The sequence below is a fragment of the Urocampus carinirostris genome, chromosome 2 (genome assembly GCF_059441175.1).
Source record: "Urocampus carinirostris isolate Australia breed hairy pipefish chromosome 2, RoL_Ucar_1.0, whole genome shotgun sequence".
In the NCBI taxonomy this organism is placed as follows: domain Eukaryota; kingdom Metazoa; phylum Chordata; class Actinopteri; order Syngnathiformes; family Syngnathidae; genus Urocampus; species Urocampus carinirostris.
In genome coordinates, this window is record NC_142350.1 from 63,821,955 (window position 1) to 63,837,374 (window position 15,420).

Sequence of the window (15,420 nt, forward strand, 5' to 3'; positions counted from 1 at the left end):
TGGCAAACATCGGGGTTTTGCGGGACGGGTCGTGACGGACGGTAGGAACGCGCACTGACGGCGGTTTAGCCGCTGTCACACTTGGAAATGCTGTGTCATGGAAAACACTTTTTTTTTAAACACGTTGAAGGATTTTTATACATTTTACTATAAAGGATTTTATACAAGTGACATTTATTATATGCAATGAAGATTTTTCACAGAGAAGGCTTAAGTTCAATGACAGGTCACGCCGTTCCGAATGCGAATCTTTCGTTTAGTTCTGTTGATAACAGGACTCTGACGGAGAAGGCCAAGACAATGAAATGAAATGAAATGATCTGCATTTATACAGCGCTTTTCAAGTCAAGAATTCCCAAAGAGCTTTACAGTGTGCTTCACACTTCCCAATAGCAGCTGTGCAGCCACATAAGGCGCTAACCTGCTTATTGGGGGTATTAGGGGTTCAGTGTCTTACCCAAGGACACTTCGACATGTAACACGGAGGAGCCGGGAATCGAACCTGCGATCTCTTGATCCCAAGACCAGCCACTGACGCCCCGAGACGCAGAAGGCCAGGTACTGATTTGATAATCGCTCGGGGTCCAGACATCAAGGAGCCGTGGGGCCCATGTGGGAGGCTTTTCTCTGGCCCGCCCATGGGAGGAGCCGGCATGCCCATGGGAGGAGCCGGCACGCTAGCTTGTGAAAAGACGTGGGCAGAAGAACTTCAGAATATCGAAGATCGAGGGACAATCGAGAGAGAGGCACGACGAAGAGCGACACTAATTCGGCTAATTCGATGGAATTCAAGACGCAGAAGGCCAGGAACTGATTTGATAATCGCTCGGGGTTTATAAATCGAGGAGCCGTGGGGCCCATGTGGGGGGCTTTTCTCTGGCCCGCCCATGGGAGGAGCCGGCATGCCCATGGGAGGAGCCGGCACGCTAGCTTGTGAAAAGACGTGGGCAGAAGAACTTCAGAAGATCGAAGATCAAGGACAATTGAGAGAGAGGCTTGACGAAGAGCGACACCAATTCGGCTAATTCGGCTAATTCGATGAAATTCACTTAGTTTATTATTTAAGAAATTAAATCTTCTCCCGTTAGGCGAATGTAAGTTGTGTTTGGTTAATGGAGTTAGATAACTAATTCAAACAATTTGGTAAATGATACATTTGCAATAGTTTAATTCCTAACAACGTGTAAAAAAAAACAAAGTGTGTGACAATACAGTCATCTCCGAGTGTTTCCTGTACAATGCACGACCTGTATGTATCTGCAGAAAGGACGGCGTCAATGTGTGGTATGCTGGCAGAGTACAAGAAAGCATACACAGTAATTGTCACGGTTGCCATGGCCCCCAACTTGCCCCCACATTGTGACGCCAGCTTCTGCCACAGTTGCCAGGGCGCCCAATTGGCCCCGCCCATGGACAGCATCTGAAACTCGTTGACAGTTTGCTCCCTGTCACTACTTAAACACTGTCCTGTGAGTCGCCTTTTGTCGGAGCGTCTGCGAAACTCTGTTTTGACACATCAAGCCCTAAGAATCCCCGTTTTTTGCCTTTGTTTTTGCTCCTTTTTTGTTTTCGCCTCTGTTTGATTTTGACCACTTCCGCGTTCCGAGCACTCTACTCCCCGCGACCAACGATCTCCGGATCGAGTGTGCGCTCCTTTCTCTTTTCCCCAATAAACTGTGACGAGTGGGTTCTGCTTCCTGTTTTCTGTGCTGGTACCTGACAGTAATCAACAGCCCGGAAGATAATCGGCTGCTCTCTGCCCAGTTTTGAGGACATTGCCGGCTTGCGATACCGTAGCAGAGCCATCATTATAAAATACTCTTCCCACTTCCTCTTTGACACATTCCCCTTTGGCACGTGCTACAAGTCCTTCGAAACTAGGACAAAAAGGCTCAAGGACAGCTTCCAAGGCATTCCCAGGCCAGCCTAGAGACGCACAAAAAGGTCCCCGGTTCGAGACCAAGTGGCCTGAAGAGGGATGGGCACCACCAGGCTGTACTTGCCCAAGACACACCACAGGAAATGGTGTCCTAGAACCCTAGTGTTTAAGGGATCCAACCAAGCGTTTTGGTCACTTTGAGTCTCCGCATTTTGTATTCTTCCTTGTGATTTTTAGCACTTGTTTTCGGTTGTGTTACACCCTACAGTGACATCTAGTGGTGAAATAGCACCGTCCCTGCAGAAATGTGAGGCCTAGGCAGTTCTGGAAGCACGATTCAGATCGAAGAAAAAATAAACTTATAAAAAATAAACTGCTGCGATTGGCTGGCAACCAGTTCAAGGTGTCCCCTGCCCACTGCCCGATGATTGCTGGGATGGGCTCCAGCACCCCCGCGACCCTACTGAGGATAAGCGGTGCAGATAATGAGATGAGATGAGAAAAATAAACTGATGGGCCACAATTTGACATTTCTGTACATCTAGAAGTGTCGAACTCCTGTCTCGCGGGACAAATTTTGTCCTGCCACGTTATTTCATGTATCCTAATGACAATGCTGGGAGAAGCTCAAGAGAAAAATGAGCCTCAATGCATCAAACAATGACTTGCAGTTTTAAATATGTCCACTGGATGTCGCCAAAACCAGGCACTACTCTAAATCACCCGCAGTAGTTGTTTCCCTACTACCATTAATCTACCAGAGATCATTGACGAAACACATCATTATGTTGTGTTTTTACATAAAATAAAACTCACTGAGGTTAGCGCATGTGCGGCACAGTTCATGTCTTGGGAACCTCCTGTGTGGGTTCAAATCCAGCTCCAGACTTCCTGTGCGGAGTTTGTATGTTCTCCCCGTGCCTGCGTGGGTTTTCTCCGGGCACTCCGGTTTCCTCCCACATCCAAAAAAACATGCATTTCAGGTGAATTGGCCGGTCCAAATTGTCCCTAGGTGTGAATGAGCGAGTGAGTTGTCTGTCCCCGTGTGCCCTGCGATTGGCTGGCAACCAGTTCAGGGTGTCCCCTGCCCACTGCCCGATGATTGCTGGGATGGGCTCCAGCACCCCCGCGACCCTACTGAGGATAAGCGGTGTAGCTAATGAGATGAGATGAGATGAGAAAACTCACTGATACACTGTTTAATGCAATACCAAAAGAAGAATATTTTAAAAGAATAGCACAGCAGAAGTCAAAAGAAGCTCATGACCAGAACAGGAGGAGGACCCAGATGCATAACGTTTACTCACAAGTTTATTGAGATAAAGAGGAAACACAAGCGCCAGCGATCCGGTGCTCGCTGGACGAGGGAAGCAAGCCGTTCACGGGATTGGAGCGTGTTCGGAATGCGGAAGTGGCTCTTCCGGAGCGGGAGATCGTAGCGTGGTTAAACAGGAAAAAAAACGGGTCGTTAGCCGGGACGGGGGATCAAAACGTGGTCGGGGTAAAAAAACGGGTCGTCGCCGGAGACAAACGGGGAAATCCGGAACAGACAAGTGGGAAACGGGTGACAGAACGGGACAGACGATAGTCAGAGTCGAAATGCTTGCCTTGTGTAAACAGAGTTTCGCTGACAGACTGACAAAGGGAGAGTGAAAGTACTGAGCTTAAATAGGAGGGGGAACCAATCGGGTAACCAGCAGCAGCTGGTGCCAAACAAGCGGGCACAGGTAAGTGCAATGAATTATCATGACAGCTCCTTTCTCTTATAGATATGAAATCTAATAGTTTTAAATCAATAAACCAATTATTTTATTTAATACTTGTGTGCTATATTTGTTTTATATATATCCCTGACTCATTTAATTGTGAGCAATGTTCCCAGTAATTTTCCACGGGTCTGAGCGTTCACACAAAGTCGGTGAGCAGCGCTTGAAACAACAGTGAGCAACAGCAATCCCAAGTGTGGCAACTAAGTCATTATCAAACATGTCCAGAACTTGACATTACGTTACATTTTGCTGAGTTTCAGGCGATGCAAAAAAAAATTTCACTTTTGAATGAATTGACTAATGTATTTTCGTCGTTTGTTTTTACAATTCTTTCACAAGATTTCCATTTCTTTTTATTTCCTGATATATTTTGTCACATAATATTAACATTTTTGGGGGCTTATTATTATTTTTCTTCTTTTTCCCTGTTTTTTCAGTTTTTTTTAATTCCTTTAAAAAAATCTAATTGTTTATTTTTTCCTAGCTGTTACTTCTTTCTTTTTGTTCTCTATTTACTTTTTTCCCTTTGTTTCTTTCTTTTCTTTTTTTCTGTCTTTTTTTTCCTGAAATTTTCCTTCTTTTTCTCTTCCTTTTGTTTCTTTTTTCCTCAGCTTTTCACTACTTTTTCATTTCGGTATTTTTTTCTTTTTTGTTGTATTCCTCCTTCCTTTAAGTCATTTTGTGCATAATTGTACACAATATTTGGTCATGTAGGGCTGAAAGAAGCAAAAACAACCTGAAGAGCCGTTTAGGACCCGAAAGTGAGCCGAGCCGAAGAAGCCGGTTCTCGAAAAACTCTACTGACTTTACTCAACTTCGCTCAACTTCGACCTTGTCTTCAAAATACCGCATTTAGAACACAACCTCAGGGGAACCCATGTATTTTTATTTTCACACACTTTAACTTTGACTTAATTCGCTTCTTAATTAGCAATTTCGAGCCCTGATTTTTGTGAACCGGCTAGATTTTCTTCTGCGCGGAAAAGCTCTGGGTAGTGCGCAATTGCGCACACACGCAGCTTAGAGGGAACAATGATTGTGAGCCTCCTAAAAGACCCCCAACCCTCCAGCAAAGGCACACTTTGTATGCACTAGACTGGTTCCCAAGTGGATGGCTCTACCATGTGTCCCCCCAACTAAATTATTTGGATATCCTGGATCTTCATCGATCACCACATTAAACATTGTTGTTTATTCCCGTCATCCAGGTGCTAGGAGCCGGCTCCAGATCGGCAAACGTCAACAAGTCCAAAATGAAGTCTTACTGGCCGTCCAGTAGCAGCAAGGCTTCTCAGACTTGGTCGGTGAGCCGCCTTCTGGCCCCCACACTGGACGGCAAGGACAACTTCAGCTCGGTACCCCTGGACTTCCACATGGAGCAGGATTTAGACTCCAAACAGTGGAACTGGCTCTCCAACTCCTCGCTTTCTTTAGCCTCCGGGGGGCGATCCCGCACCAAGAGGAGGCCCATCGTGAAGACGGGCAAGTTCAAGAAGATGTTTGGCTGGGGCGACTTCCACTCCAACATTAAGACCGTCAAGCTTAATCTGCTCATCACCGGCAAGATCGTGGACCACGGCAACGGTACTGTACCTCGGCCTTGGATCCATAAACACGATATACAGGGTTGGGTAGGGTTACTTTAACTTGATTACTTTCAATTACTTTTGGATTACTAAACTAAATATGAATCAAATGACGACTCACAGCACGTGGTAAGTTTTCTCTCCTGGCTTTGATCTCTTTGATCTCCGGCAAAACGAACATAAAATGCGACAGAAACAAAATGAAAATAAACCCAAACAGCTTGCCAACATCATTTTTGCCGTTCCATGTATTCCGTTACTCCCCAAGCCTGCACAAAATTTAGTCATTTTATCCACATTTAGTTTCTTTTGTCTTTTATTAGCATATTTGGTATTGTTGTCATCTAAAAGTAATTGAAAGTACAGTATTTTCCGCACTACAAGGCGCACCAGGTTATAGGGCGCACCCCCAAAAAATAGTTTTTGGTCCGATATTTTCCATACATAAGGCGCACCGGATTATAAGGCGCTACAATGGGAACGTCGACAAAGCAGTCAGATAGTTCAGTCCAACTGATTACCCCCTTAACATTCCAAAAGCTTGCAAAGAAGCAAATACGTGTCGTAGACACGTGCGGATGCGGTGTCCGTACGATGTCACTCAAATGCATCGTTTAAAATATCATTCGGAAGGTTAAAGTCTTGGGATTCAAGAAATGCCAACCATTCCTTAGTTTCTATTTTCTTTTTCGCTCGCAAACCAAACAAACATTTCTTAGTTTCCATTTTATTTTTTGCTGGCAACTGTGTGGACAGCAAAGTAAGAATTTTATTGTGCAGGGAAACGGGGTTCTTTCCTGTGCATATGACAATAAACACTTTGAATTGAATTGAGTTTAAAAATAGACTCATCACAGAAACATCAAGATCATTCTAAAACCAGATACCGGGAAAATATAAAGCCGCATGGCTCATCCAAGTTCTCTTGCAGCCATCACGTTCATTAATGATATGTAACCGTGGTCTTCTTACAACCGCGAGTGTAGTAAATCCAGGAGAGTCAAATATTTACAAATACAGAATAGTAAAAATTGTTTTCTCAATGCCGTAGTGCAACCCAACGTGTGATTCACATTCATCTTTTTCGGCCAATTGCAGGCTTCGTTTCGCCCCTTTAGCCTATGCGAGCCTGGAAATGATAAAAAGGATCCGCCCCCTTTACCTCAGAATAACTTTAGCCAATAGTGACTGATTCAAATGATGATTGACACATTAGTTAGCCAATGAAACGCCGGTATATAAATCCCAGCATACACCGCGGACGACTTCGCCTTCGGGGGGACAATCTAGTCGGCGGCTGCTTGCTTTAGTTGCAAGACTTTGCGACCTAATATTGATCCATATATAAGACGCACTGTATTATAAGGCGCATGGTCAGCTTTTGAAAAAAATAAAGGCTTTTAGGTGCGCCTTATAGTGCGGAATTTACGGTAATCAAGTTAAAGTAACCCTACCCAACCCTGACGATATATAGATACGATCGTTCACAGTTTGGGATTTCTTATAAAAGTCCTTATTTTTTTAGGTCAAACCCTGTATTTTTCCAATGAAGATAACATAAGAATACTCAGAAATACACCTCACAATTTCTATTTTAGCTGCAACTCTCCTTTTTTGATGCAATACCTACATAGTTGTATCAAGTCCAATTTCCAGCAACCAGAAATCCAGCGTACGAATAGTACATTATGTTTGTTATTCATGTTAGAAGCAGTGTCTGAAATAACATCTGCCCGGTTGCCCGGGGCATGCATCTTTTACGTCAGGCGTACAACTTTCAAAACGCCCGGGTGGATGACAACTTTTTCTAGGAAGAAAAAAAAAAAACCCTGAAAGATTATTTTTCAACTCAAAGGTTTGCTTTATTATGATTTCGAAATTTCGATTCATTTAGTAATTTACATACTCTGCAGCCGATCGGAACATGCATCGAATAACTTTGTGTTTCCAGACTTTCCAGAGCGTTATGAGATCGCTCATTTGCATATCATTTAGACGCAGAGAGAACACAAAAAAAATTGATAAGTGGTTAGGAATCAAGCCAAAACCTCAGTCCCAGAAGAAAATTCAAAAGAAGCTAAGAAAATGTATGACGCTACAAAACGTAAATGTACATTGAAAGCATCATGGAAAGAGGAGTTCACGTTAGCTGTATTCTGATTTTGAAATCTTCGTTCGGTTTGGAAATTTCGGAATTTCGGTTCGTTTAGCAATTTGCGTACTCGGCATCCGATCAGAAGCCTGCGTCAAATAACTTCGTGCTTCCGGACTTTCCCGAACGTTATAAAGTCGCGCATTTAATATCATTTTCCAAAGTAGACGCACAAAGAACACAAGAAAAATGGAGAAGTGGTTAGGAATCAAGCCAAAACCTCAGCCCCAGAAGAAAATTCAAAAGAAGCTAAGAAAATGTATGACGCTACTAAACGAAAACGTACATTAAAAGCATCGTGGAAAGAGGAGTTCACGTTTGCTTTATTCCGATTTTTAAATCTTCGGTTTGGAAATTTCGGAATTTCTGTTCATTTAGCAATTTGCAAACTCGGCAGCCGATCAGAAGCCTGCGTCAAATAACTTTGTGCTTCTGGACTTTCCCGAGCGTTATAAGGTCGCGCATTTGCATATCACTTTCCAAAGTAGATGTACAGAGAACAAAATAAAAATCGATAAGTGGTTAGGAATCAAGCCAAAACCTCAGCCCCAGAATATTCAAAAGAAGCTAACGAAATTTATGACGCTACAAAACGTAAACGTACATTAAAAGCATTGGGGCAAGAGGAGTTCACATGGCTTGTAGTAGATGACGCAACGCAAACATTGCACGAATGAAGATGAGTCAATACAGGTACATACTGATGGCAGATGGAAAACAGCGATATCATATACACGCAATGAATGTTATAAGTAGATTCATAATAAACCTAATTTTAAAGTGTTGTTCTATTATATATTCTGATTATCAATCCTAATCCTTTGCAACAATGTTTTTTTTTTGCGATGAGTCAAGTTGTGAAGAATGGGGCAGGCAACTTTATGGTGTCCGCTAACTGGATAACTAGAAAACCCTTCCGCAATGGTGTTAGCACGGCTGAAAACAGTTGAGCTGGTCAAATAATCTATAGAACTGATTATCCCTTGAGCTAGTCCAGTGTATGCAGAATCAAATTTGTGGGTCCGATCAAACTTACAGTATGTCCACAAAATAAGACTTCCATGAAACAAAGACTATTCCATGCCAGAAGTTTCCAGGAAATTGAAGATCTTCTACAACGTTATGTACTACTCCCTTTAGAGAACAGCACAAATAGACTGACCAGAGCAAGAGACTTCGTCTGAAATACAGACGCCATAGAGGTCTCAATTAGTAGCTTAGTTAGATGATACCTGCAAAAACACCAGTGTCACATTTACAGCGACTCAGAGATGTTGCTCTTCAAGGTAGAGTGGCAATTAAAAAAAACGGATCTGAGACTGGTTAATTAAAGGGAAAGATTGGTATGAGGTCAAGTGACAAGATGAAAAGGGCTAGTTAACTCAACAATCAGAGGAAACTTTAAGTAATGATCGGCATCCATAAATTAGCGGTGTAACATTGAAACGCGCTAAAGCACAGGTGTCAAACAGGCGGCCCGCGGGCCAGATCAGGCCCGCTAAGGGATTGAATCCGGCCCGCGAGACAACACTCAGAGAAGCGCAAGAGAAAAACAAGCTGCAGGTTGAAATATGTCAACTTGATGTTGCCAAAGCCAGGTGCCTCGAACAAAGACACTGTACTTGTATTTCTTTCTTTCTCTCTCTCTCTCTCTCTCTCTCTCTCTCTCTCTCTCTCTCTCTCTCTCTCTCTCTCTCTCTCTCTTTTTTTTTATCTTCCTTTGTTGCTCTTTGTCTTTTTCTCTCTGTCTTTTTAACTTCTTTTGCCCTAACTTCCTTTTTTCCTTTTCTCTCTTTTCTCTTTCTATCTTCATACCCTTTGCACTTTCTTTTCTCTTTTCTCTCCTTCTGTCTTTCTATTTCTCTTTGGATTTCTTTCTTCCTCTCCCTTTCTTTTCCCCCTCTCATGACTTTTTATCTCTTTTGTTTCTCAGGCTCTCTCCCTCTCTCTCTTTTTCTTTCTTTGTCCCACCCTCTCTCCTTTTTCCTCCCTCTTTCTCTTATTTCTTTCTCTCTTTTTCTTTCTCTCTAATCTACTAGTCCGGCCCCCGACGGAATGTTTGTTCTATCGTGTGGCCCCCGAGTTAAAATGAGTTTGACACCCCTGCGCTAAAGTGAACCACAGTACAAAGTTGTATTAATAGCGTGTTATAGTACTCGTTCTGAGTACTGAGGAAAGTAGTTGCGTTCCTCTGTAACGTATTAGTCCCAACACTGGTAGAGAGGCCACTTAACTGTACAGACTCTGCCCTACTACAATCGTTCCTAAATTGAATCTGTTCATAAGGTACTTCAGTGCTATATTTTGTATGTTTAAGGTTTATATAAGTACGTTTAAGTAACCTGTATTTTTCTACTAAAAAATAAACCTTTCATGAAATAACATGCTCTATAAAAAAAAAAAAAAAAGTTGAGTTTACTTTTGGAAGATGCGCTTCAAGTAGTAGTAAAAAGTAGCCAAAAGAAAGCATTCCGACCATTTTCTCAACCGCCTCAAGCTTTCTTATTCCACTTTCATTCCACAAGTTTATTCAACTATCAGAGAAAATTATAATCAATGATTTTCATTCATAAATTAGTGGAGTATCATTGTGAAGTGCTAAGTTGTAACAACAGTACAGTCACAAAGTTGTATTAATTATCGGAGAAAATTATAATTAATGATTTTCATTCATAAATTAGTAGAGGCCACTTAACTGTACAGACGCTGTCCTACGACTTCGGGACAATCTTTCCTAAGTTGAATTTGTTCGTAAGGTACTTCAACACTATATGTTGTATGTTTAAGGTTTATATGAAAAATAAACCCTTCATGAAATAATATACTCTATAAAGATAAAAAAAAAGTTGAGTTTAACTTACTTTTGGAAAATGCGCTTCAAGAGGTCCTCCGTAGCAGTAAAAAGTAGCCAAACAAGCATTTTGACCATTTTCTCAACCACATCAAGCTTTCTTATTCCACTTTCATTCCACAAGTTTACTCAACTATCAGAGAAAATTATGATTAATGATTTTCATTCAGGGCGCCGCAGTGGTTAGCGCGTGTGCGGCACAGTTCTCAGGTCATGAGATCGAACCTCCTGTGTGGAGTTTGCATGTTCTCCCCGTGCTTGCGTGGGTTTCCTCTGGGCACTTCGATTTCCTCCTACATTCCAAAAACATGCATGTCAATTTGAATGGCCGGTCCAAATTTTCCCTAAGTGTGAATGATCGAGTCAATGGTTGTCTGTCTCCGAGTGCCCTGCGACTGTCTGGCAACTAGTTCAGGGTGTTTCCTGAAGATAGAAGGGATGGGCTCCAGCACCCCCGCGACCCTACTGAGGATAAGCGGTGCAGATAATGGATGGCTGGATGGATGGATGGGCCCCCGGCACACTGGTTGAAAAAAACTCTGACATGGACCACATGTCTTTTCCAGGTACCTTCAGCGTCTATTTCCGACACAACTCCACCGGGCAGGGCAACGTGTCGGTAGGCCTGGTCCCGCCCACCAAAGCGGTGGAGTTCCACGCCCACCAGCAGGACTTCCGCGTCCATCAGCAGCAGCAGACGGCTTTGGAGAGCAAAGAAAGCAAGATGTTCAACTGCCGCGTGGAATACGAGAAGGTGGAACGAGGAACCCGAAACTCGCTGTGCGCTCACGACCCGTCTCAGAGTTGCCCTCAGGACCAGACCCAAAGCCACGTCTCCTGGTTGTGCTCCAAACCCTTCAAAGTCATATGCATCTTCATCACCTTCCACAGCACCGACTACAAGCTGGTGCAGAAGGTTTGTCCCGACTACAACTACCACAGTGACACGCCGTACACGCCTACCGGTTGAATCACAGGAGGAAGCCGACAAACTCATGCGACCTGGAGGGGCGTTCAGGGAACCTTGGACCGCAATTGCAAAGTTAATCATGTAAATACCCGGACGCCACTCAGACCGCCATTATCTTTTTTTGTGTTTCCTTACTCACCAATCAGACGCCGCCAATCAGCCAAGCCTGAGAGCAAATTTTCACTTCCAGCCGGTACGAGAGCTGCTCAAGATGATTGGAAATCTGTGCGGAAAGGACATACTTTTTTCTTCCTTTTCTAATGTAATCAAATACAAGGTGTTTCCAAAGTGTTATATCCTTTGAATATTAATGAGTAATTATCATTATAGATATGCATTTCCCTGAATTAACTCACAAATATATAATCAGGGTTGGGTAGGGTTACTTTAACTGGATTACTTTCAATTACTTTTGGATTACTCCAATACCAAATATGCTAATAAAAGACAAAAGAAACTACCGTAAATTCCGGACTATAGAGCACACCTGATTAAAAGCCGGTGTTTCGAAAGTGTTATATCCTTTGAATATTAATGAGTAATTATCATTATAGATATTTGTATTTCCCTGAATGAACTCACAAACATATAAATTATATATATATATATAGGGTTGGGTAGGGTTACTTTAACTGGATTACTTTCAATGACTTTTGGATGACTCCAATACCAAATATGCTAATAAAAGACAAAAGAAACTACCGTAAATTCCAGACAATAGAGCGCACCTGATTAAAAGCCGGTGTTTCGAAAGTGTTATATCCTTTGAATATTAATAAGTAATTATCATTATAGATATTTGTATTTCCCTGAATTAACTCACAAACATATAATCAGGGTTGGGTAGGGTTACTTTAACTGGATTACTTTCAATTACTTTTTGATTACTCCAATACCAAATATGCTAATAAAAGACAAAAGAAACTACCGTAAATTCCGGACTATAGAGCGCACCTGATTTAAAGCCGGTGTTTCGAAAGTGTTATATCCTTTGAATATTAATGAGTAATTATCATTATAGGTATGCATTTCCCTGAATTAACTCACAAATATATAATCAGGGTTGGGTAGGGTTACTTTAACTGGATTACTTTCAATTACTCCAATACCAAATATGCTAATAAAAGACAAAAGAAACTACCGTAAATTCCGGACTATAGAGCACACCTGATTAAAAGCCGGTGTTTCGAAAGTGTTATATCCTTTGAATATTAATAAGTAATTATCATTATAGATATTTGTATTTCCCTGAATGAACTCACAAACATATAAATTATATATATATATATATATATAGGGTTGGGTAGGGTTACTTTAACTGGATTACTTTCAATGACTTTTGGATGACTCCAATACCAAATATGCTAATAAAAGACAAAAGAAACTACCGTAAATTCCAGACAATAGAGCGCACCTGATTAAAAGCCGGTGTTTCGAAAGTGTTATATCCTTTGAATATTAATAAGTAATTATCATTATAGATATTTGTATTTCCCTGAATTAACTCACAAACATATAATCAGGGTTGGGTAGGGTTACTTTAACTGGATTACTTTCAATTACTTTTTGATTACTCCAATACCAAATATGCTAATAAAAGACAAAAGAAACTACCGTAAATTCCGGACTATAGAGCGCACCTGATTTAAAGCCGGTGTTTCGAAAGTGTTATATCCTTTGAATATTAATGAGTAATTATCATTATAGGTATGCATTTCCCTGAATTAACTCACAAATATATAATCAGGGTTGGGTAGGGTTACTTTAACTGGATTACTTTCAATTACTCCAATACCAAATATGCTAATAAAAAACAAAAGAAACTACCGTAAATTCCGGACTATAGAGCGCACCTGATTTAAAGCCGGTGTTTCGAAAGTGTTATATCCTTTGAATATTAATAAGTAATTATCATTATAGATATTTGTATTTCCCTGAATGAACTCACAAACATATAAATTATATATATATATATAGGGTTGGGTAGGGTTACTTTGACTTGATTACTTTCAATTACTTTTGGATTACTCCAATACCAAATATGCTAATAAAAGACAAAAGAAACTACCGTAAATTCCGGACTATAGAGCGCACCTGATTAAAAGCCGGTGTTTCGAAAGTGTTATATCCTTTGAATATTAATGAGTAATTATCATTATAGATATATGTATTTCCCTGAATTAAAAAACATATAATCAGGGTTGGGTAGGGTTACTTTAACTGGATTACTTTCAATGACTTTTGGATAACTCCAATACCAAATATGCTAATAAAAGACAAAAGAAACTACCGTAAATTCCGGACTATAGAGCACACCTGATTATAAGCCGCACCCACCACATTTTAAGAGGATAACCGCTTTTGTACTTACACAAGCCGCACCTGCATATAAGCCGCATGCGCCCACATTATAACATGTAACACGATTTAACCCAAACCCGACTTTGAGTCCCGCAATTGTAACTGATGGGGGGGATTTTGTAAGGTTTATTGTTCTATATTCTTTATCAATTATCCATTATCTGCTATCGGTCAAATCATAATACGCTACAAAGCCAAGGGGCCAAGACACTTGTTCCTAGCCAAGAGGCTGAGTCAAGGTCCTAGCCACAGGGCTAAGCAGCGATCAGTGCGAAGTACTCAGTTATACAACTACAGAAGTACACAGACCAAAAACAACAGCCGGCAAATTGAACGTAAAATGATACCCGTACTTACGATATGACGCAGACCTGCAGAGTCCGGGTCCCGTTGAAAATAATCCAAGGAAAAAAAAAAGTATATTTCCAAAGGTAAGGGTGGGACAAATATATATCCACTATTGTCCGCTGCGTCCACACACACGTCTCACCTTTACTCCACTTCCCATCAGCCCCCGTTGTATTCACCCATGGAAAACATATCAGAATAAGTCTCTAAAATAAATACATTACAAAAATCTACAGTTGCAAATACATATTATACATGGTTACGCATATTTACAAAGAAAGACGGTACACCGAGAGAGTTTTCAAAGCTTTAATAATAATATTATAACTTTCATCCCAAACCGTGCCTGGGAAGGGTAGCAAAACGCTACTCTAGCAACACGCTCGCTACACAGTAAACGGGTCTGTCAAAAAAAAATACGGTATTTGTAAAAATTATGGTAAACCGTGCTCATCTTCCTCCTTACAACTGACTGTCAGAAAAACTACATAAATTGGCCGCATCACTGAATAAGCCGCAGGGTTGAACATTTGGGAAAAAAGCAGCAGCTCATAGTCCAGAATTTACGGTAAATCTGAATAAAATGATGACTCACAACACGTGGTAAGCTTTCTCTCCTGGCTTTGATCTCTTTGATCTCCGGCAAAACGAACATAAAATGCGACAGAAACAAAATGAAAATGAATCCAAACAGCTTTTTGCCGTTCCATGTATTCCGTTACTCTCCAAGCTTGCACAAAATTCAGTCATTTTATTCATATTTAGTTTATTTTGTCTTTTATTAGCATATTTGGTATCGGAGTAATCCAAAAGTAATTGAAAGTAATCCAGTTAAAGTAACCCTACCCAACCCTGCATATAATCCATCTAAATCCAAATTTATATATAAATCAAGATTTGTGTGTGTGTGTGTGTTCGTATGTAGCTTATAGGCTCCGAACATCTGATCCAATTTTTGTAAAAATGTACACAATTATAGAGTGCTTTTGTGTCCAATCGTCTCTGGAGTTGAATGCGGCCATGCGGCTCTTTGGCACTCCCTAGTGGCTCCTCGGAGCTTTTTCAACAAACCACGGCCCCAACAACCTCGCCCAAGTAGAATGCCCGTCAACACCAAGCCCAGCAATGCTGGGCAATTATGCTTGCCTAATCAAAACTACTTTATAAATCTCGATTTGTGTGTGTGGGTGTGTTTGTATGTGACTTATAGGCTCCAAAACTGCTGAACACAATTTTGGGAAAATTTACACAGTCGTACTCTAGGCTTCCACAAGTGTTTTTAGCTAGCTTTTATGTCCAGGCATCGCCAATAAATATCATCAAACTCAATAAAAATCTTTCTCTGTCAAGAACCGGAACAGAGACAGGAACCACTTGCGTACGTTTCTCTCAGTTTTATTGGGAAGAAGGAAAAGGATTGCACACACGATCCGGTGGTCGCTGGGAGCAGGTCGCACTGAACGCGGAAGTAGCACTTCCGTGACGAGCGATGGCGGTGTCGGGA

The 15,420-nt window shown here is 41.3% G+C and overlaps 1 protein-coding gene across 1 annotated transcript in view; it reads left to right on the forward strand.

Annotated features, from left to right (window-relative positions):
* The window catches only part of LOC148372977 (neurexophilin-1), a 73,577-nt gene extending 61,837 nt beyond the window's left edge, over window positions 1–11,740 (forward strand). The window contains exons 2-3 of the mRNA XM_088328131.1: window positions 4,857–5,232; window positions 10,804–11,740. Coding sequence (XP_088184257.1) covers window positions 4,857–5,232; window positions 10,804–11,207 — 780 coding nt within the window. The 3' untranslated portion in view covers window positions 11,208–11,740. The remainder of the gene's footprint in view (window positions 1–4,856; window positions 5,233–10,803) is intronic.
* Window positions 11,741–15,420: the final 3,680 nt, after the last annotated feature.